The following is a 23,781-nucleotide window of genomic DNA, read 5'->3' as shown; positions in this document are numbered from 1 at the left end:
TCCAGTATATAATAAGGTATCAGCGACCAGTAATACCACATAGATCCAGTATATAATAAGGTATCAGCGACCAGTTGTTATATGTGAGCAGTATATTATAATCAGCTATATGATATAATCACCAGCTCGTGGTCAGATCAGTACACATTATATAATAAAGTCACGCTGGTCCAGTATGTAATGCACACTATATGTACCACAGCGTACAACCAGTATAACACCACATATAAGGAGACTAATACACCAACATAACATATATCATACTTTACAAGCAGTGTGCATGATATAAGCAGTATATAACGGCAGGTCATGGGCACAGAATAGGCTAGCCTCAGGGTGTAACAGCGCAGGGCCGGGGGTGGACTGGCCTCTGGGGCCCTCACAGAGCAGTATATGTAATTGGGGGTGTGTCCCTGCACACAGTTCACATGACATCACGAACCTCAGGGGAGGATCCTCTAGCAGCTGACCCCTCCCGTGCGGTATGCTATACTAACGCCTGAAATAAACCGCTTCTAGTTCTTCTCCCTCGTGCAGCTTCCTGTAGAACAATTAACCCTTTGAAGGCCACTTCAGTTGTTAATTTTGAAGCAGAATGAAGCCAAATAGGAACAATAACAGAGCCCCTACTGGTCAGCATGAGGCACTGCACTGCCACACGAGGGCCTAGCAATTTACTAGGAACTGCTAACGACATTGAGGCATGAGGCGCCCCTCGCCTCGTACCTTGTTCTTAGTGGATAGGCCCCCCTCTAGTCCACGCTATGGCCCACCCTTGCCTAGCTGATGATATATTGGCACAGCGGGCAGGACATGGTGGCTACCTACCCTGCAGGATCTGGTACATGCTCCAGTATATCCGCAGACAGTTCTTTTCCTTCTTCATTCCTCGTTTACAGCGGCAGTTGTACAGGGACTTTTGTTTCAGCGCCTCGGTGGCGTTTTTGCACTCGTCTTTGGCCTCCAGGCCGGTGACTTTGCTGAAGTTGGTCTCTTTTCCGGCCACGCACTGGCGCAGAGTCCTGTATTTGGCGCTGCATTCAGCCTCTTTCAGGCACTGCTCGTTGGCTTTTACACAGTCCAGTCGGTCCCCAGATGGCAGTCGCCTCAACTCAGCAGACAGAACGGCATCTACGGCAGCAAAGAGAGACACAAAGAGCGTTATTACCGTCGTAGGGAGAGTCCCAGCATCTGCAGACTCAGCAGCAACAGCAGGACACACATACAGAAGGACATTAAGAGGACTGCAGGGGACACTGGAGCGGCTGAACCGCGGCGTGTGAAGAAAACGCCTGCCAGGTTAAAAGCCAATCTTTGGAACTATCAAATTCTGTGTGCAACCACCACTAGAGGGAGCTCAATGTATACTGAGTGCCGTGGGTAGTCTGCAGCGCGCTGATGAGCTCCCTCTAGTGGTGGCAGAATGCTATCAGAATGGTGGTAGAATGTGTCTAAGCAGGGAGTTTGGAGCTGTGTATCAGAATACAGCAGCTCTGTCCGTTATAAAGATAATTAAGAAAAGATAAAAATAAAAAAAATTGTGTTCACAGACAGAAATTTGCTTAAAGCTGGATATTCCTCCTTCTTCAGGGGTACCAGCAGTGATACTAATACACCAGGGTCACTTCACCCCAAAAAGCATTTCGCTATTCCTCCAAGCATTGCCGGTTTCTTACTCCGGTAACGACTCCAGCCCTAATTACATCGATAGACGCCAAATCTATCAATATGATGAACATTACACTTACTGCAACTCCCATCATCTCAGATACCACCTCATCTCAACTTCAAAACTTCCTGGGAACGGGGACCAGTATGTCACTGGGGCAGCGGCCATGGCTCTCACGGTGACATACAAGTACTATCACTTCCAGGCTGCACTGATACATTGTAACAAACTATCACAGCAGGAGAGAGGTTTGCACTGCTTTGTTTACCCTTCAGAGGATTGTCTACACTGGATACAAACTCGTAAACAAGAATGACCCCATTCACTGACAGTAAGCAGAGATCTTGTCTCGGTCCCTTCTGTGACAGATGTCAGGAGATCAAGGAGACTGGCGGAACGTGGAGGAATCTAACAGCCTCTATGATTACTCTTTATTCAGTGTTTGTTTGTGACCTCATCCCCTGTTTCAGGTGTAGCCTAGTACTCATTACTCGACCCTACTTAGTGTTGCCCCACCCTTCTGACTGCACGGTAAGTAGCTTCATTTGGGTTTGGCAGAGCTGGCGCGAGGTCGTCACTGGTGTTCCTCCTCATCCATCACTACAGAAGTCAAGTGTCCCGTTTATTTGTGTTTTGTTTTCCCTTCCTTGCTTGCTGTTACTAGGCCTCAAGGAAACACCCGTTCCTTCATCGGGGAAGGACCAGGTTGCCTCAGCCCCTGACAATATTCTTAGAGCTCTCTAGGGTCTCAGGTTCCAGGGTATGGGCATTTCTACCAGTCAGGGCCAGAAGTAGGGTTACTAGGAGGTGACCTTTTCCTTTCCCTAGCGTTGTCAGTTTGGTGGTTCCCCCTATACCTCATCCGTGACAGATCTCAAACAGTGAAGAATGTAACAATGAAGTCTACTGGAAGGTTTCCATGTTTTCCATTACACAGGGACGGCACTTTACTGGTGACCTGTCGGAACGCCGGGCTCTATCCTCTCGATCAGGAGATGCATGTGAGGGGCGTTATGTCGCACGTCACAGATTTCGGTGCTTTCCTGTTTGGCACACGAGTCACAAGACGTGACCACATCAAACACTGTCACCACCGTGTACACGGCACAAAGTCATCAGATGACAGGACCCTGTGTACGGCCATCTGATGAGCTCACCGTGTATGATGGCGTCATCTCCAGCGTCCACCTGCCAAGAACCTCATAGATTCCAGGGACTCTGCTGAGTCACAGCCTTATCATGTAGAATGAGCAGTAAGGACTACAACCCTCATCAGGACTATTAACCATTCTCCACTGGTCATGACCTCAGAGGTGAGGACAGAAGACTGGCAGTCAGGGATCCGAGGGGATGTACGCTGGGATTTGTGGAGGACCCCACACAAGTCCCTATTGTTCTAAAGTAGTCGGGTCCTTCGGGACGTTAACCTGAGAAGACTCAACACAACCTCATCTCATTCAGGCCCCAGAAATCAGTCACAGGAGGAGCCCCATCCTCATAATCCAAATCACAATCTATCACTCCCATCATCCCTGTCTGACGGAGCTCAAAATCCAAAACCCTTGCCTCACACCCAATGTATCACTCCCATCCTCCCTGTCTGACAGAGCACATCATCTAAAACCTCTGCCTCACACCCAATGTATCACTCCCATCATCCCTGTCTGACGGAGCTCATAATCCAAAACCCCTGCCTCACACCCAATGTATCACTCCCATCCTCCCTGTCTGACAGAGCACATCATCTAAAACCTCTGCCTCACACACAATGTATCTTTCCCATCATCCCAGACACCATAAGCTCACAATCCACCCTGCCTAGCACATATACAATGTATCACTCTCATTATCTGTGTCCCCAGAGGTTACATTTAATATCCCTATCCCACAGTCTATCACTCCCATCATCCTGGATGCCACGTACGTGTTTGTATACTGGGGTTGCCCCCTCTGTAACTTTGCGGTAAATAATCCTCCCACTGCCAATAATACAATAGAGGTCATTTCCAAAAAGAATAAAAAGACCCCAAATAACATCTGCTAATCGGACCTGATGGCCTCCCCCTGGTCTACAGCGCCCTCTGGCTGCAAGAAATTAAATAATCAGAAAGGAGAAGACATTCAGCCTGAGATCCTGTACATGGAGGCGACATCTGGGATTGGGGGGGGGGGGGGGGGGCGCATGTTCCCCTGTCTATGATGGGAGCAGCTGCAGAACGTCTAAGACAGGATGAGAGGACAACATCTAACCAGAGTCCAGCTGTATCACATATATCGGGGACCTCACAGAAATGGAGACTGACCCAGGAAGGGGGTCTCCTGACATAGAACTACAACACCTAAAACCCCATGGACACGTGCTGCCGAGATAAAGACGGCAGAAAAATCTTGGAAGAGTCCCCCAAATCAGTTATATCCCCCATCTGCTCAGAGACTGATCTGTCGGGTGAGGGATGGATTCCAGGAGACAATGGCCAACCACTAACTTTCAAAGACTTCTTCCCAGGAACCTTCACCATCAGTGGTCAGACATTTCCAGGGGTGCCCTCCATCTGCTAGAGGCATGTCCAGGGGTGCCCTCCATCTGCTAGAGGCATGTCCAGGGGTGCCCTCCATCTGCTAGAGGCATGTCCAGGGGTGCCCTCCATCTGCTAGAGGCATGTCCAGGGGTGCCCTCCATCTGCTAGAGGCATGTCCAGGGGTGCCCTCCATCTGCTAGAGGCATGTCCAGGGGTGCCCTCCATCTGCTAGAGGCATGTCCAGGGGTGCCCTCCATCTGCTAGAGGCATGTCCAGGGGTGCCCTCCATCTGCTAGAGGCATGTCCAGGGGTGCCCTCCATCTGCTAGAGGCATGTCCAGGGGTGCCCTCCATCTGCTAGAGGCATGTCCAGGGGTGCCCTCCATCTGCTAGAGGCATGTCCAGGGGTGCCCTCCATCTGCTAGAGGCATGTCCAGGGGTGCCCTCCATCTGCTAGAGGCATGTCCAGGGGTGCCCTCCATCTGCTAGAGGCATGTCCAGGGGTGTCCTCCATCTGCTAGAGGCATGTCCAGGGGTGTCCTCCATTTGCTGAGAGACATGTCCAGTGGTGTCCTCCATCTGCTAGAGGCATGTCCAGGGGTTCCATCCATCTGCTAAAGGCATGTCCAAGGGTTCCCTCTATCTGTTAGAGGCATGTCCAGGGGTGCCCTCCATCTGCTAGAGGCATGTCCAGGGGTGCCCTCCATCTGCTAGAGGCATGTCCAGTGGTGTCCTCCATCTGCTAGAGGCATGTCCAGGGGTGCCCTCCATCTGCTAGAGGCATGTCCAGGGGTGCCCTCCATCTGCTAGAGGCATGTCCAGGGGTGCCCTCCATCTGCTAGAGGCATGTCCAGGGGTGCCCTCCATCTGCTAGAGGCATGTCCAGGGGTGCCCTCCATCTGCTAGAGGCATGTCCAGGGTGCCCTCCATCTGCTAAAGGCATGTCCAGGGGTGCCCTCCATCTGCTAGAGGCATGTCCAGGGGTGCCCTCGATCTGCTAGAGGCATGTCCAGGGGTGTCCTCCATTTGCTGAGAGACATGTCCAGTAGTGTCCTCCATCTGCTAGAGGCATGTCCAGGGGTTCCCTCCATCTGCTAAAGGCATGTCCAGGGGTTCCCTCCATCTGTTAGAGGCATGTCCAGGGGTGTCCTCCATTTGCTGAGAGACATGTCCAGTGGTGTCCTCCATGTGACGAGAGAAATTTCCAGAAGTGTCCTCCATCAGACATTTCCAGCGGTGTCCTCCATCTGCCCAGACATTTATTCTTCCATATTGGCAGAGACCATATCCCTACAGTACTAACTAGTGGCCTGACCTCTCTACCCGTCCATCCTCCCGAACATTGTTATATCTGTGCGGGTCCTCCATACTGCAGAGCTTCATTTCAAAGTGAAGTCCTCCCTTTGCCAGGACCCCATTCACCAGTGATGCTGACCATATTCCCACTGCTCTCCACGTTTCCAGAGACGTGTGGTGTCCTTCAAAGACATAAGTCACCCATGATGGCCTCCACATTCGCCCCTGATCACAGTATTCCATGGTCTCAGAGACATTTTTCAGTGATCTCCTTCATAGTCCTGAGGTATCCTCCACATCCCCAAAGACATTTCCCAGTGATCTGCTTCACTGTCCTGAGCCTCCAAGACTGGTGGCCTCCATTCCTCCATTAGCGGCATGGTATCCATTGCCCTAGAGACACATTTTATAATAGAGCCTCCAATCTTCTATATACTCACTTCTAAGATGCTGCCTCTATACTCTAAGAACCATTTGCTCCTTGGCCTCCATCATCAGTCTTCTCCATTTTTCAGCGATATAGTGGACGTCTCCAGTCTCTAGACACTTCATTACCAGTGGACGCCTCCATCTCCAGAGGATAATTCTCCAGTGATGTGTTGTGGGCCTCTCTCACAAGGCTTTATGCCCTCTTTTTAGAGCCCCATCCCCACATTTTAGACTTTGACGTGTAACTCCAGTTCCTTTCAGATGGCAGGACACCACCGGCTCATAACACAAGAACATTCGCCTTTTTCAGACATTGGCAGATATCAATATGGAAATGACGTTGTGATCAGAGAAAACATGTTTTACTTAAATGTTTCCTCTGTGACCCAAAGTAAGAGGATATTACTCAAGACACCATGTCCACCACAAGAACCAGGAGGCTACAGGAGCTGAGGAGCAGGGCACAGTGCAGAGGGAACCCAATAAATAACCCTCGATAAAGGAAAAGACGATGGGCAGGGGCCACAGAGTCACTAGTGGCAGGCAGAGACAGTAGAAGGACCCTTGCAGGACCCTCTACTCACTGCACCTACCATACACATTGCAGAGCATGCTGTCATCTCCCCTGTACATGTGGAGGGCACTGCCCCACAATTAGCCAATTAAGCCCCCCACCCCCACAGAAAGCTGCACAGAAGCCAGGAAGGAAGCCAGTGACTTTTCTCAGTACAAGAAGCCATACTTGTAACCCAGACACTGCCCGAACCCTGCCAAGTCCAGCAGAGAAGCCCCATTAATCAGTGTGCAGTCCCCACAGTGCGGAGCAGAAAGGAGCAGATGGCGCTGGGTAAATACACCAAGCTCCACAAGGTCTCCCTGTCTGCAGCATGAATATGGGGGGCTGGCGTCACCTTCACCTCCTCTGCTGGGGTCACCCTGCACCTCCTCTGCCGCGGGACTGGGGTCACCCTCCACCTCCTCTGCTGGAGGGGGGTGGGGTGGGGGGCCTCTGGGATATCTTGTATGGACATCAAAATAAAGCCGCCGCGGTTACAATGTAGCATGACTGAACAGGGCCCTAACCTCAGCAGATCCAGAAAACCTCCCACATTGGAGCCAGATCTAGGGGCCACAGCTGCAGGAATTTGTAGACTCCCTGCAGAACATTGCATAATTTGTCCCGTTGCATCCACAATACAGAGACAAATCTATGCGTGTCTATTATCCTGGAGTAATCCACATTAGTGTGAATGTGAACAGTCAGTAGATGCGACAAGTCTGAGTATAATCTGGAGAGGAGACGAGTCTGCGTATAATCTGGAGATGAGACGAGTCTGCGTATTATCTGGAGTTGAGACGAGTCTGCGTATTATCTGGAGTTGAGACGAGTCTGCGTATAATCTGGAGTTGAGACGAGTCTGCGTATAATCTGGAGTTGAGACGAGTCTGCGTATAATCTGGAGATGAGACAAGTCTGCGTATAATCTGGAGATGAGACAAGTCTGCGTATAATCTGGAGATGAGACACGTCTGCGTATTATCTGGAGTTGAGACGAGTCTGCGTATAATCTGGAGATGAGACAAGTCTGCGTATAATCTGGAGTCGAGACAAGTCTGCGTATAATCTGGAGATGAGACAAGTCTGCGTATAATCTGGAGATGAGACACGTCTGCGTATTATCTGGAGTTGAGACGAGTCTGCGTATAATCTGGAGATGAGACAAGTCTGAGTATAATCTGGGGTTGAGATGAGTCTGCGTATAATCTGGAGATGAGACAATTCTGCGTATAATTTGGAGATGAGACGAGTCTGCGTATAATCTGGAGTTGAGACAAGTCTGCGTATAATCTGGAGATGAGACAAGTCTGCGTATAATCTGGAGATGAGACAAGTCTGCGTATAATCTGGAGAGGAGACGAGTCTGCGTATAATCTGGAGATGAGACAAGTCTGCGTATAATCTGGAGTAGAGACAAGTCTGCGTATAATCTGGAGTTGAGACGAGTCTGCGTATAATCTGGAGTCGAGACAAGTCTGCGTATAATCTGGAGATGAGACAAGTCTGCGTATAATCTGGAGTTGAGACAAATCTGTGTATAATCTGGAGTGGAGACAAGTCTGCGTATAATCTGGAATCGAGACAAGTCTGCGTATAATCTGTAGAGGAGACAAGTCTGCATATAATCTGTAGAGGAGACAAGTCTGCGTATAATCTGGAGATGAGACAAGTCTGCGTATAATCTGGAGAGGAGACGAGTCTGCGTATAATCTGGAGATGAGACAAGTCTGCGTATAATCTGGAGTAGAGACAAGTCTGCGTATAATCTGGAGTTGAGACGAGTCTGCGTATAATCTGGAGTCGAGACAAGTCTGCGTATAATCTGGAGATGAGACAAGTCTGCGTATAATCTGGAGTTGAGACAAATCTGTGTATAATCTGGAGTGGAGACAAGTCTGCGTATAATCTGGAATCGAGACAAGTCTGCGTATAATCTGTAGAGGAGACAAGTCTGCATATAATCTGTAGAGGAGACAAGTCTGCGTATAATCTGGAGATGAGACAAGTCTGCGTATAATCTGGAGATGAGACAAGTCTGCGTATAAACTGTAGAGGAGACAAGTCTGCGTATAATCTGGAGATGAGACAAGTCTGCGTATAATCTGGAGATGAGACAAGTCTGCGTATAAACTGTAGAGGAGACAAGTCTGCGTATAATCTGTAGAGGAGACAAGTCTGCATATAATCTGGAGATGAGACAAGTCTGCGTATAATCTGGAGTCGAGACAAGTCTGCGTATAATCTGGAGTCGAGACAAGTCTGCGTATAATCTGGAGATGAGACAAGTCTGCGTATAATCTGGAGATGAGACAAGTCTGCGTATAATCTGGAGTCGAGACAAGTCTGCGTATAATCTGGAGTTGAGACAAGTCTGCGTATAATCTGGAGATGAGACAAGTCTGCGTATAATCTGGAGTCGAGACAAGTCTGCGTATAATCTGAAGAGGAGACAAGTCTGCGTATAATCTGGAGATGAGACAAGTCTGCGTATAATCTGGAGATGAGACAAGTCTGCGTATAATCTGGAGTCGAGACAAGTCTGCGTATAATCTGGAGTCGAGACAAGTCTGCGTATAATCTGGAGATGAGACAAGTCTGCGTATAATCTGGAGTCCAGACAAGTCTGCGTATAATCTGAAGAGGAGACAAGTCTGCGTATAATCTGGAGATGAGACAAGTCTGCGCATAATCTGGAGATGAGACAAGTCTGCGTATAATCTGGAGATGAGACAAGTCTGCGTATAATTTGGAGATGAGACAAGTCTGCGCATAATCTGGAGATGAGACAAGTCTGCGTATAATTTGGAGATGAGACAAGTCTGCGTATAATCTGGAGATGAGACAAGTCTGCATATAATCTGAATCATCTGTGCCTTTAGTTTCCACCAGTTGTTTTATTCTGCACTGGAATCACTTCTAATTGACCGGCAAAATCTCCTGCAGGAAGAATCCAACTAATCCGGGGTACATATTATACACAGGGGCCACAGTGAACCCCAGGAAGGGCCCCCAGTAACAGACTTTGATAATATACAGCCGGAATTAAGGGTTATAAAGAGACGAGGGGCCCAAGATCCTGGGCCCCCGACAACCTGCATCATATATTGAGGACCAGAGGAGGAGAATAACATATCCCCCCAGTGCCCCACCAATACACTGGGATCCCTCCCCCCCAGTCCTTATCACCCCATGGAGGGATCTCCTGCACCCAGTCCTGATCACCCCATGGAGGGATCTCCTGCACCCAGTCCTGATCACCCCATGGAGGGATCTCCTGCACCCAGTCCTGATCACCCCATGGAGGGATCTCCTGCACCCATTCCTGATCACCCCATGGATGGATCTCCTGCACCCAGTCCTGATCACCCCATGGAGGGATCTCCTGCACCCAGTCCTGATCACCCCATGGAGGGATCTCCTGCACCCAGTCCTGATCACCCCATGGAGGGATCTCCTGCACCCAGTCCTGATCACCCCATGGAGGGATCTCCTGCACCCAGTCCTGATCACCCCATGGAGGGATCTCCTGCACCCAGTCCTGATCACCCCATGGAGGGATCTCCTGCACCCAGTCCTGATCACCCCATGGAGGGATCTCCTGCACCCAGTCCTGATCAACCCATGGAGGGATCTCCTGCACCCAGTCCTGATCAACCCATGGAGGGATCTCCTGCACCCAGTCTTTGTCCCAATAACATTATACAGGAACCTCATGCACCAGGTCCTTGAGCCGATCACTTATACACAGATCTCCTGCACCCAGTTGCCGCCCTTATGACAATATAAGAATCTCCTGTCTCCAGCGCCTATTACTTTACACACAGGTCTCCAGTCCTCGTCCGATCCAATCTCCTGCTCCAAGTCCCTGGGCTGATTCAATTATATAGGGATCCCCTTAAAACAGTCCCTGATCACTTTATATATAGTTCTCCTGTAACCCTTCCCCCTGATCACTTTATATAAGGATCCCTGTACTGATCACTGATCTCCAGTCCTTAGCTTCATCCCTGGGTTTTCCGCATCCAGTCTCTACCTGGGATGACTTTGTGAAACCATCTCCTTTGCAGGGACCCCCTGCACCCAGTCCCTGCCCTGATGACTTTATTCTAGGACCCCTTGCACCCAGTCCCTGCCCTGATCACTTCATTCTAGGACCCCTGCACCCAGTCCTTGCCCTGATCACTTCATTCTGGGACCCCTGCACCCAGTCCCTGCCCTGATGACTTTATTCTAGGATCCCTTGCACCCAGTCCCTGCCCTGATCACTTCATTCTAGGACCCCTGCACTCAGTCCTTGCCCTGATCACTTCATTCTGGGACCCCCTGCACCCAGTCCCTGCCCTGATCACTTCATTCTGGGACCCCCTGCACCCAGTCCCTGCCCTGATCACTTCATTCTGGGACCCCCTGCACCCAGTCCCTGCCCTGATCACTTCATTCTGGGACCCCTGCCCTGATCACTTTATTCTAGGACCCCCTGCACCCAGTCCCTGCCCTGATCACTTCATTCTAGGACCCCCTGCACCCAGTCCCTGCCCTAATCACTTCATTCTAGGACCCCTGCACCCAGTCCCTGATGACTTTATTCTGGGACCCCCTGCACCCAGTCCCTGCCCTGATCACTTCATTCTGGGACCCCTGCACCCAGTCCCTGATGACTTTATTCTAGGACCCCTGCACCCAGTCCCTGCCCTGGTGATGCCCACACACATGCATGGTACAGAGACTGACACTCACCCATCAGAGGCAGCAGCAGGTACAGGGTGACACCCAGCATGGTCCCCGCTCGGTCACAGATCCCAGACGGGCTCAGCAGGTAACAACATCCACATCCCACAAGTTCCTATCCTCAGAAAGAGAAGGAAGAGCCCGGAGGGTCCAGGCAGCACTCACAGTGCGACCCCCGATACAATCCAACCTGCAAATCCAGGAGCAGAAGCCGGAGCTGCAACAGCACAGAGAGCGCAGCCGAGGAGTGAGCGGAGCGGCCAGGACCGGGGGCGGGGACAGCGCGGGAGGGGCGGGGTCATGGGCGGGTCTACAGACAGAGCCCGGGATAGTGGGGGGCAAAGGAGCTCTGCTGTGTGTGCAGAGACTGGACCCCGGATAGTGGGGGGCAGAGGAGCTCTGCTGTGTGTGCAGAGACTGGACCCCGGATAGTGGGGGGCAGAGGAGCTCTGCTGTGTGTGTGCAGAGACTGGACCCCGGATAGTGGGGGGCAGAGGAGCTCTGCTGTGTGTGTGCAGAGACTGGACCCCGGATAGTGGGGGGCAGAGGAGCTCTGCTGTGTGTGCAGAGACTGGACCCCGGATAGTGGGGGGCAGAGGAGCTCTGCTGTGTGTGCAGAGACTGGACCCCGGATAGTGGGGGGCAGAGGAGCTCTGCTGTGTGTGTGCAGAGACTGGACCCCGGATAGTGGGGGGCAGAGGAGCTCTGCTGTGTGTGTGCAGAGACTGGACCCGGGATAGTGGGGGGCAGAGGAGCTCTGCTGTGTGTGCAGAGACTGGACCCGGGATAGTGGGGGGCAGAGGAGCTCTGCTGTGTGTGTGCAGAGACTGGACCCGGGATAGTGGGGGGCAGAGGAGCTCTGCTGTGTGTGCAGAGACTGGACCCGGGATAGTGGGGGGCAGAGGAGCTCTGCTGTGTGTGTGCAGAGACTGGACCCCGGATAGTGGGGGGCAGAGGAGCTCTGCTGTGTGTGCAGAGACTGGACCCCGGATAGTGGGGGGCAGAGGAGCTCTGCTGTGTGTGTGCAGAGACTGGACCCCGGATAGTGGGGGGCAGAGGAGCTCTGCTGTGTGTGTGCAGAGACTGGACCCCGGATAGTGGGGGGCAGAGGAGCTCTGCTGTGTGTGTGCAGAGACTGGACCCCGGATAGTGGGGGGCAGAGGAGCTCTGCTGTGTGTGTGCAGAGACTGGACCCGGGATAGTGGGGGGCAGAGGAGCTCTGCTGTGTGTGTGCAGAGACTGGACCCGGGATAGTGGGGGGCAGAGGAGCTCTGCTGTGTGTGCAGAGACTGGACCCCGGATAGTGGGGGGCAGAGGAGCTCTGCTGTGTGTGCAGAGACTGGACCCCGGATAGTGGGGGGCAGAGGAGCTCTGCTGTGTGTGTGCAGAGACTGGACCCCGGATAGTGGGGGGCAGAGGAGCTCTGCTGTGTGTGTGCAGAGACTGGACCCCGGATAGTGGGGGGCAGAGGAGCTCTGCTGTGTGTGCAGAGACTGGACCCCGGATAGTGGGGGGCAGAGGAGCTCTGCTGTGTGTGCAGAGACTGGACCCCGGATAGTGGGGGGCAGAGGAGCTCTGCTGTGTGTGTGCAGAGACTGGACCCCGGATAGTGGGGGGCAGAGGAGCTCTGCTGTGTGTGTGCAGAGACTGGACCCCGGATAGTGGGGGGCAGAGGAGCTCTGCTGTGTGTGTGCAGAGACTGGACCCCGGATAGTGGGGGGCAGAGGAGCTCTGCTGTGTGTGCAGAGACTGGACCCCGGATAGTGGGGGGCAGAGGAGCTCTGCTGTGTGTGCAGAGACTGGACCCCGGATAGTGGGGGGCAGAGGAGCTCTGCTGTGTGTGTGCAGAGACTGGACCCCGGATAGTGGGGGGCAGAGGAGCTCTGCTGTGTGTGTGCAGAGACTGGACCCCGGATAGTGGGGGGCAGAGGAGCTCTGCTGTGTGTGTGCAGAGACTGGACCCCGGATAGTGGGGGGCAGAGGAGCTCTGCTGTGTGTGTGCAGAGACTGGACCCCGGATAGTGGGGGGCAGAGGAGCTCTGCTGTGTGTGTGCAGAGACTGGACCCCGGATAGTGGGGGGCAGAGGAGCTCTGCTGTGTGTGCAGAGACTGGACCCCGGATAGTGGGGGGCAGAGGAGCTCTGCTGTGTGTGTGCAGAGACTGGACCCCGGATAGTGGGGGGCAGAGGAGCTCTGCTGTGTGTGTGCAGAGACTGGACCCCGGATAGTGGGGGGCAGAGGAGCTCTGCTGTGTGTGTGCAGAGACTGGACCCCGGATAGTGGGGGGCAGAGGAGCTCTGCTGTGTGTGTGCAGAGACTGGACCCGGGATAGTGGGGGGCAGAGGAGCTCTGCTGTGTGTGCAGAGACTGGACCCCGGATAGTGGGGGGCAGAGGAGCTCTGCTGTGTGTGCAGAGACTGGACCCCGGATAGTGGGGGGCAGAGGAGCTCTGCTGTGTGTGTGCAGAGACTGGACCCCGGATAGTGGGGGGCAGAGGAGCTCTGCTGTGTGTGTGCAGAGACTGGACCCCGGATAGTGGGGGGCAGAGGAGCTCTGCTGTGTGTGCAGAGACTGGACCCCGGATAGTGGGGGGCAGAGGAGCTCTGCTGTGTGTGCAGAGACTGGACCCCGGATAGTGGGGGGCAGAGGAGCTCTGCTGTGTGTGTGCAGAGACTGGACCCCGGATAGTGGGGGGCAGAGGAGCTCTGCTGTGTGTGTGCAGAGACTGGACCCCGGATAGTGGGGGGCAGAGGAGCTCTGCTGTGTGTGCAGAGACTGGACCCCGGATAGTGGGGGGCAGAGGACCTCTGCTGTGTGTGTGCAGAGACTGGACCCCGGATAGTGGGGGGCAGAGGAGCTCTGCTGTGTGTGCAGAGACTGGACCCGGGATAGTGGGGGGCAGAGGAGCTCTGCTGTGTGTGCAGAGACTGGACCCCGGATAGTGGGGGGCAGAGGAGCTCTGCTGTGTGTGCAGAGACTGGACCCGGGATAGTGGGGGGCAGAGGAGCTCTGCTGTGTGTACAGAGACTGGAGCTGTGCAGCAGACGCGGGTCAGTGGTCAGAGTCCCTCTTCTGCACCAGTAACTGCCCTGACCTGAGGGCAGAGATCCTGCCGATTTCCCGTGTGCTCTGCTTCCTGATCCACCGGCAATAACCGCAGGAAGAGGTTAAACGCAGGGCTGCACAAAGCCCCTCACCCCCAATAGGGGGGCTAACCTATGAGGAGGGGTGGGCTCTACTCACCACAAACTGGTTATACTGGGGTGAGGGGGGCGCACAAACAGCACTTCGAAGAGTTGCACAATCCTGGTTATATTGGGGGCCGCAGAAAGCAAGCACTGGTTATACTGGAGGATGCACAGAGCAAGCACTGGTTATACTGGGAGCTGCACAGAGTAAACACTGGTTAATGAGGGGTGCTGCACAGAGTAAGCACTTGTTATACTGGGTGCTGCACTGGTTAATGAGGGGTGCTGGACAGAGTAAGCACTGATTATACTGGATATTGGACAGAGTAAGCACTGGTTATACTGGGTGCTGCACTGGTTAATGAGGGGTGCTGGACAGAGTAAGCACTGGTTAATGAGGGGTGCTGGACAGAGTAAGCACTGGTTATACTGGGTGCTGCACTGGTTAATGAGGGGTGCTGGACAGAGTAAGCACTGGTTATACTGGGTGCTGGACAGAGTAAGCACTGGTTATACTGGGTGCTGCACTGGTTAATGAGGGGTGCTGGACCACTAATGAGAGGAATGACAGGGGTGCTCCGACCTCTCATTCTGCCGTGCACCACCAGGACTGGTGAGTAAGAGATCTCTGCCCAGTGAACTCAGGGACCCACAGCCGCGTCTCAGAGGGACTGCGCAGGGGATATAAAAGTATGGAGACCCCCGAGCACATGGAAAGCGGTGGCTGGGAACGGATCCCAGAAAGCAAACCGCGGCACGCTGCTCTCCGGTATGAGGACGGAATGCATTCTGCAGCGCTCCGCTGTCACCAGTTACGTTTTGTCCCCATTGACAATGACTGAGGACAACACGGAGGCGTTTTTTTCCGGTATTCAGACCCTATGAAGGAACGCAATGCCGGAAAATATTAAATAAAGTCGCCTAAAGGTGTCACGTAGATGTGTGTCAGGTGGACAAATGAGTAAGAGGCCTGCAACCATTAAAGCCCATGTTATATGATGTAATGATCAGGTAGAGATTGCCGCCCCTGCCCGACAATAACCCCCTGTATACTGGGGAGGCCGATGTCCCACACAATGGACACTCTATTCCCTCCAGTCCAAAGGTTAAGGGGTCACTACAAGACGCCATTGATCCGGCACAATGCTGGTTACAGTCCTGACTAATCGCTCGCTGCTCCACAGGGAGACCCCGGCTCAATGAGAAAGATCCCGATCTCAGTAAATCATTCAGATCTGGTTGTCAGATAAAGCAGCGGACTCACTGATCCAAGGAGCAGCAGGAAGTGACACCAACGGTCTCCTCTGAGAGCGCAGACATACCTGTCATCTCCAACACTCTAACAGTGTACGGGCAGCCTGTGTGCAGATCCTCAATAAGCTGGATTTCAGATTTCAGCTCTGGAGTATAATACAGGATGCAACTCAGGATCAGTACAGGATAAGTAATGTATGTACACAGTGACTGCACCAGCAGAATAGTGAGTGCAGCTCTGGAGTATAATACAGGATGTAACCCAGGATCAGTACAGGATAAGTAATGTATGTACACAGTGACTGCACCAGCAGAATAGTGAGTGCAGCTCTGGAGTATAATACAGGATGTAACTCAGGATTAGTACAGGATAAGTAATGTGTGTACACAGTGACTGCACCAGCAGAATAGTGAGTGCAGCGCTGCAGTATAATACAGGATGTAACTCAGGATCAGTACAGTATAAGTAATGTATGTACACAGTGACTGCACCAGCAGAATAGTGAGTGCAGCTCTGGAGTATAATACAGGATGTAACTCAGGATCAGTACAGGATAAGTAATGTATGTACACAGTGACTGCACCAGCAGAATAGTGAGTGCAGCTCTGGAGTATAATACAGGATGTAACCCAGGATCAGTACAGGATAAGTAATGTATGTACACAGTGACTGCACCAGCAGAATAGTGAGTGCAGCTCTGGAGTATAATACAGGATGTAACTCAGGATTAGTACAGGATAAGTAATGTGTGTACACAGTGACTGCACCAGCAGAATAGTGAGTGCAGCTCTGCAGTATAATACAGGATGTAACTCAGGATCAGTACAGTATAAGTAATGTATGTACACAGTGACTGCACCAGCAGAATAGTGAGTGCAGCTCTGGAGTATAATACAGGATGTAACTCAGGATCAGTACAGGATAAGTAATGTATGTACACAGTGACTGCACCAGCAGAATAGTGAGTGCAGCTCTGGAGTATAATACAGGATGTAACTGAGGATCAGTACAGGATAAGTAATGTATGTACACAGTGACTGCACCAGCAGAATAGTGAGTGCAGCTCTGGAGTATAATACAGGATGTAACTCAGGATCAGTACAGGATAAGTAATATATGTACACAGTGACTGCACCAGCAGAATAGTGAGTGCAGCTCTGGAGTATAATACAGGATGCAACTCGGGATCAGTACAGGATAAGTAATGTATGTACACAGTGACTGCACCAGCAGAATAGTGAGTGCAGCTCTGGGGGATAATACAGGATGTAACTCAGGATCAGTACAGGATAAGTAATGTATGTACACAGTGACTGCACCAGCAGAATAGTGAGTGCAGCTCTGGAGTATAATACAGGATGTAACTCAGGATCAGTACAGGATAACTAATGTATGTACACAGTGACTGCACCAGCAGAATAGTGAGTGCAGCTCTGGAGTATAATACAGGATGTAACTCAGGATCAGTACAGGATAAGTAATGTATGTACACAGTGACTGCACCAGCAGAATAGTGAGTGCAGCTCTGGAGTATAATACAGGATGTAACTCAGGATCAGTACAGGATAAGTAATGTATGTACACAGTGACTGCACCAGCAGAATAGTGAGTGCAGCTCTGGAGTATAATACAGGATGTAACTCAGGATCAGTACAGGATAAGTAATGTATGTACACAGTGACTGCACCAGCAGAATAGTGAGTGCAGCTCTGGAGTATAATACAGGATTTAACTCAGGATCAGTACAGGATAAGTAATGTATGTACACAGTGACTGCACCAGCAGAATAGTGAGTGCAGCTCTGGAGTATAATACAGGATGTAACTCAGGATCAGCACAGGATAAGTAATGTATGTACACAGTGACTGCACTAGCAGAATAGTGAGTGCTGCTCTGGGGTATAATACAGATGTAACTCAGGATCAGTACAGGATAAGTAATGTATGTACACAGTGACTGCACCAGCAGAATAGTGAGTGCAGCTCTGGAGTATAATACAGGATGTAACTCAGGATCAGTACAGGATAAGTAATGTATGTACACAGTGACTCCACCAGCAGAATAGTGAGTGCAGCTCTGGAGTATAATACAGATGTAACTCAGGATCAGTACAGGATAAGTAATGTATGTACACAGTGACTTCACCAGCAGAATAGTGAGTGCAGCTCTGGAGTATAATACAGGATGTAACTCAGGATCAGTACAGGATAAGTAATGTATGTACACAGTGACTGAACCAGCAGAATAGTGAGTGCAGCTCTGGAGTATAATACAGGATGTAACTCAGGATCAGTACAGGATAAGTAATGTATGTACACAGTGACTGCACCAGCAGAATAGTGAGTGCAGCTCTGGAGTATAATACAGGAGGTAACTCAGGATCAGTACAGGATAAGTAATGTATGTACACAGTGACTGCACCAGCAGAATAGTGAGTGCTGCTCTGGGGTATAATACAGGATGTAACTCAGGATCAGTACAGGATAAGTGATGTGTGCACACAGTGACTGCACCAGCAGAATAGTGAGTGCAGCTCTGGAGTATAATACAGGATGTAACTCAGGATCAGTACAGGATACGTAATGTATGTACACAGTGACTGCACCAGCAGAATAGTGAGTGCAGCTCTGGAGTATAATACAGGATGTAACTCAGGATCAGTACAGGATAAGTAATGTATGTACACAGTGACTGCACCAGCAGAATAGTGAGTGCAGCTCTGGAGTATAATACAGGATGTTACTCAGGATCGGTACAGGATAAGTAATGTATGTACACAGTGACTGCACCAGCAGAATAGTGAGTGCAGCTCTGGAGTATAATACAGGATGTAACTCAGGATCAGTACAGGATAAGTAATGTATGTACACAGTGACTGCACCAGCAGAATAGTGAGTGCAGCTCTGGAGTATAATACAGGATGTAACTCAGGATCAGTACAGGATAAGTAATGTATGTACACAGTGACTGCACCAGCAGAATAGTGAGTGCAGCTCTGGGGTATAATACAGGATGTAACTCAGGATCAGTACAGGATAAGTAATGTATGTACACAGTGACTGCACCAGCAGAATAGTGAGTGCAGCTCTGGAGTAGAATACAGGATGTTACTCAGGATCGGTACAGGATAAGTCATGTATGTACACAGTGACTGCACCAGCAGAATAGTGAGTGCAGCTCTGGAGTATAATACAGGATGTAACTCAGGATCAGTACAGGATAAGTAATGTATGTACACAGTGACTGCACCAGCAGAATAGTGAGTGCAGCTCTGGAGAATAATACATGTACACAGTAGCTTTTCTGTTTATGGAGATTAATACTATTCACTGCAGTTTTTTGTCCTTCCTGATGTAAACCCTGTTCTGTCACTATATTCTATCTACATTGTATGAATGATGATCTAGGTAGTTACAGGGAGTTAGTCACTACTGCTCTCAGCATCCGTGCCCTGTCCATCATTTATACAGTTTTTAATCAGGGAATCGGGGGTTTGTGAATAAGTCATCAGTGAGCTGCTGTTACATTGTTTTCTATGTGTCAGTAAATCGTCAGAGCGGCGTACTGATGACCGGGTGGATGTCTGCGCTCATTTCCACCAGCCGCCACACCGAGAGGTCTTCTGCTCTTATCGCCCTCACATCCTTTTACACGGGCAGATTTCCTGTCTGTACCGAGCGCGAGCTCTTGGTGCTGGTTTATCTCTATTTACAAGGTGCAGTCGCCGGGATTGTATGGGACTCAATGGTTGTCGGCCAGAGGCGTTGTGCTGCCGACAACCGATAATTTGCATGCTCCCATAAAAGATGCAATCAGACGAGAAACGAACGCTGGCATTTTTGTTGGCTGATCGCTGGTCATGTTCACACGCGGGATTGAACGCTCGTACGATGGTTAATTTGCTGATCATCATCCCGTCCTGGATCGGCTGAGAATGTCCCTCTCATGGAACAGGATGAATAGAAGGCTGTGAGTGCTGCTGTGCGGAGGTCGAGCCTGCCCGATGCCTCCCATGTTGTGATCTCCTTGTCCCTTTTGTGAGGAATTACTGAATCCTAATAAAGAGTGAACGGAGCCCGAGGCCACAGCTGCCCCCATAGAGATCCCAGCGATCCCGGCCCAGCTTTACTCCACGTCCAATCAGTGGGGCACATCCATCAAGCTCGCTTGTTTCTAGCCGTAAAATTAGGCCTATTTAGCTCTTGTCTTTCTTTTGCTGAGTATTTATTAAAAGTCGCACCGCCATTGATGAATTGGACGAGGCGCATTGTTATTAGTCTGACCTCTGGTGGTTGCTTTTCAGTATGACAGGTTCACATTCACTTAGACTGGATCTAATTTGTGCATGGAGAAAGTCTCATGTCTCCGGGAAGTCGCACTTCACCACCAAAAATAGACGAAGAAAAGTCCGCCAGCCCTGGGGTGGAGAAGAAATTAGACTGTTTTTGCGACAAATTCAGGTCCAAAAAAAGGTGCACCTACATAAATAGGTAAGAAAAGAGTCACAAATGCCTCCAAAACCGGGGAAATTTCTGTAGTAAAGACGGTAGTAGACTGCATAAAGCAGGTGCGGGTCAGTCTGGTGGTCTCGATGTAGGGTCACTGAGGGTCAGTCTGGTGGTCTCGGCGCAGGAGTAGGGTCAGTCTGGTGGTCTCGGCGCAGGAGTAGGGTCACTGAGGGTCAGTCTGGTGGTCTCGGCGCAGGAGTAGGGTCACTGAGGGTCAGTCTGGTGGGCTCGATGCAGGAGTAGGGTCACTGAGGGTCAGTCTGGTGGTCTCGATGCAGGAGTAGGGTCACTGAGGGTCAGTCTGGTGGTCTCGATGCAGGAGTAGGGTCACTGAGGGTCAGTCTGGTGGTCTCGATGCAGGAGTAGGGTCACTGAGGGTCAGTCTGGTGGTCTCGATGCAGGAGTAGGGTCACTGACGGTCAGTCTGGTGGTCTCAATGCAGGAGTAGGGTCACTGAGGGTCAGTCTGGTGGTCTCGATGCAGTAGGGTCACTGAGGGTCAGTCTGGTGGTCTCGATGCAGAAGTAGGGTCACTGAGGGTCAGTCTGGTGGTCTCGATGCAGGAGTAGGGTCACTGAGGGTCAGTCTGGTGGTCTCGATGCAGGAGTAGGGTCACTGAGGGTCAGTCTGGTGGTCTCGGCGCAGGAGTAGGGTCACTGAGGGTCAGTCTGGTGGGCTCGATGCAGGAGTAGGGTCACTGAGGGTCAGTCTGGTGGGCTCGATGCAGGAGTAGGGTCACTGAGGGTCAGTCTGGTGGTCTCGATGCAGGAGTAGGGTCACTGAGGGTCAGTCTGGTGGTCTCGATGCAGGAGTAGGGTCACTGACGGTCAGTCTGGTGGTCTCGATGCAGGAGTAGGGTCACTGAGGGTCAGTCTGGTGGTCTCGATGCAGGAGTAGGGTCACTGAGGGTCAGTCTGGTGGGCTCGATGCAGGAGTAGGGTCACTGAGGGTCAGTCTGGTGGGCTCGATGCAGGAGTAGGGTCACTGAGGTGAGCGATTACATGAGAGACACAAATCTCCTTCCTGTCCAGAAGATTTTGTTACAATGTATCAATGCAGTTCAGTTTGAAGTATTGTCTGGATACAATTGTGACAAACCCTCAGCTGTGAGGAATTTAAGGTCAGGCTGGGACTTCAGCCAGAGGCTGTAAACAATGAGCTCTCCCATTCACAGCAAGGCGAGAACTTGGAAATGAGGAGGAACTGAAATGTAGAAGTTATTATAGGAGTATTACGAGCCTTAGCGGAGGTAATCAGTATCGGACCGCTGGGGCCCGACTGCCGGTCAGCTGCTGAGATGAGCGCCATACACTGTGTAGTGGCTGTGCTTGGTATTGCAGCTCGACCCCATTTACTTGAATGGGAGTGAGCATCAGACAGACAGACGGATGTGAGGCCAAGCGGCTCGAATGCTGCGGCCCCTTCCAACGGCTGATCGGCGACGGTGGTGGAGTCCGACCCAGGATCTGCAGGCCTTATCCTCACCATTACACGCTCGATGTGACAGGGGCCCCCATGACAGGCAGGGTGCTGGGAGCAGCGGTGTCCGCTCTGGGACCCGTCTCTTATTGATTTTTGCATCAATTTACAATTGCTGCTGAATAAACACACAAAACATATGTGGCACAGATGGCGGAAGAAATGGCCATTGTGCTTCTTTCTCACACTTATGCTTTGTTCCTTCCTCTATATTGGGCTTCGATCTTAAAGTGACCGACACACAGTTCAATTCCTAGAAGAAACACGCCTCCCCCGCTAATCAGAGCGGCGTAAAGAGGGATCCGGAATTCTGGGCTGCAGTGACCGGGTGTGAATGTGCTCATTGTGCACAGCTATTGTGTGGCCTGCACGGTAGTGAGGAGCCCGAGAACAGAGGGCATGCTGCCACTCTGTGGTCATATGTGGTACTGCATTGTTAAAGGGGTTTCCAGGGAGTAGAATATTGCTGGCATGTCCTCAGGATTGGTGGGGGTCTAACCCTGCGTCTTCTTCATAGTCCATGGCCTACATGCAGCTCAGTCCTATTCAAGTGAATGGTCTTGACTGCTATACCAAACACAGCCACTATACCATGTATGGCGCTGTGCTGGTCAGCGAAGCACCTCTCAAAACAGCTGATCGGTGGCCGTGCTGGGAGTCGGAACCCCACCAGTCAGATATTGATGATCTATCCTGAGGACAGGTCATCGACATCCTACTCCCAGTAATCCCCTTTAGTTAAAGGGGCGCTCTGAGATTTGCATACACTCTCAATGTGTGATTAGTAGGAGCCCACCTTGCTGGACCCTCACTCATCACCAGAATGTACTTTCATTGCACACAGTTCTTGTAGGAATGGAGGGACTGAGATCCTGACGCTCATCCCGACATTGGCGGCATGTATGCGGGATACTGGGCTCAATGCTAAATCTCAGGGCCTTCACCCTAAAGTCCACCCCCTCCCGTACGCCTTTGTCTTCTGATTGGACGCTTTTCAGTTGTGCAACCTGCATGGCCGTGATCCTAGGAACATTCTCCCCACCATCTATATTGTGCGGCCAGGGCTGCTAGAGCCCCCCCTAATTACAACCAAATGTCTCACAAACAGAAGCGACTATTCCTGAGACTGAAAGTGACGCTGAAATACAACAAACGTGAAAGTCCAAGGATTGGGACTGATCCCGAGTTTGATCCTCCCCCACAGAGTCGATACTGCTGGCGGCTACCGAGCAATCCGCTTCTCTGGGGTCCACACGAAGAGAAGGGTGTGCAGCGCTACCAGAGTGTGTGATCATCCGCCGCCATCTATTCCCCCGTCCCCTCCTCGCTGCCCATCGCCAAAACAAGCAAAGTCTCTGCATCCAAATCATCAGCTTTATTCACAATCAAAGCGAAGCGCGGCGTCTGGACACGAGGCAAGGAAGACAAAGCCGGAATTATTCTAATCTGTCTTTAAAGTTGGTAAAATGCGATATGTAATTTGTAATGAATTCAAGCAGGATTCATTATGCTGAAATTATACAGAGATTGCGCTCTCAATTACGAAAATATTCCCTCTCTAACAAAGTTTCAACGAGACAAAGCTCACGTGACGGAGAAGAAGAATCCCTGCTGCACTGTGCAGCCATAATCCGCAGCAGGAAGGCAGGAGCCAGGGCACGTCCAAGCCGGGTCACCAGGCAGGAGCCATGGGCACGCCAAGGCCGGGTCAGCAGGCAGGAGCCATGGGCACGCCAAGGCCGGGTCAGCAGGCAGGAGCCATGGGCACGCCAAGGCCGGGTCAGCAGGCAGGAGCCATGGGCACGCCAAGGCCGGGTCACCAGGCAGGAGCCATGGGCACGCCAAGGCCGGGTCAGCAGGCAGGAGCCATGTGCATGCCAAGGCCGGGTCAGCAGGCAGGAGCCATGGGCACGCCAAGGCCGGGTCAGCAGGCAGGAGCCATGGGCACGTCCAAGCCGGGTCACCAGGCAGGAGCCATGGGCACGCCAAGGCCGGGTCACCAGGCAGGAGCCATGGGCACGCCAAGGCCGGGTCACCAGGCAGGAGCCATGGGCACGTGCAAGCCGGGTCACCAGGCAGGAGCCATGGGCACGCCAAGGCCGGGTCAGCAGGCAGGAGCCATGGGCACGCCAAGGCCGAGTCAGCAGGCAGGA

The 23,781-nt window shown here is 51.7% G+C and overlaps 1 protein-coding gene across 1 annotated transcript in view; it reads right to left on the bottom strand.

Moving 5' to 3' along the window:
- Positions 1–11,431, bottom strand: part of GFRA1 (GDNF family receptor alpha 1) — a 162,558-nt gene extending 151,127 nt beyond the window's left edge. The window contains exons 1-2 of the mRNA XM_044300273.1: positions 11,209–11,431; positions 829–1,131 (exon numbers count right to left, since the gene is read on the bottom strand). Coding sequence (XP_044156208.1) covers positions 829–1,131; positions 11,209–11,248 — 343 coding nt within the window. The 5' untranslated portion in view covers positions 11,249–11,431. The remainder of the gene's footprint in view (positions 1–828; positions 1,132–11,208) is intronic.
- Positions 11,432–23,781: the final 12,350 nt, after the last annotated feature.

Source organism: Bufo gargarizans, chromosome 6, assembly GCF_014858855.1.
Source record: "Bufo gargarizans isolate SCDJY-AF-19 chromosome 6, ASM1485885v1, whole genome shotgun sequence".
Lineage (NCBI taxonomy): Eukaryota > Metazoa > Chordata > Amphibia > Anura > Bufonidae > Bufo > Bufo gargarizans.
This window is presented reverse-complemented; position numbering and strand designations above follow the sequence as displayed.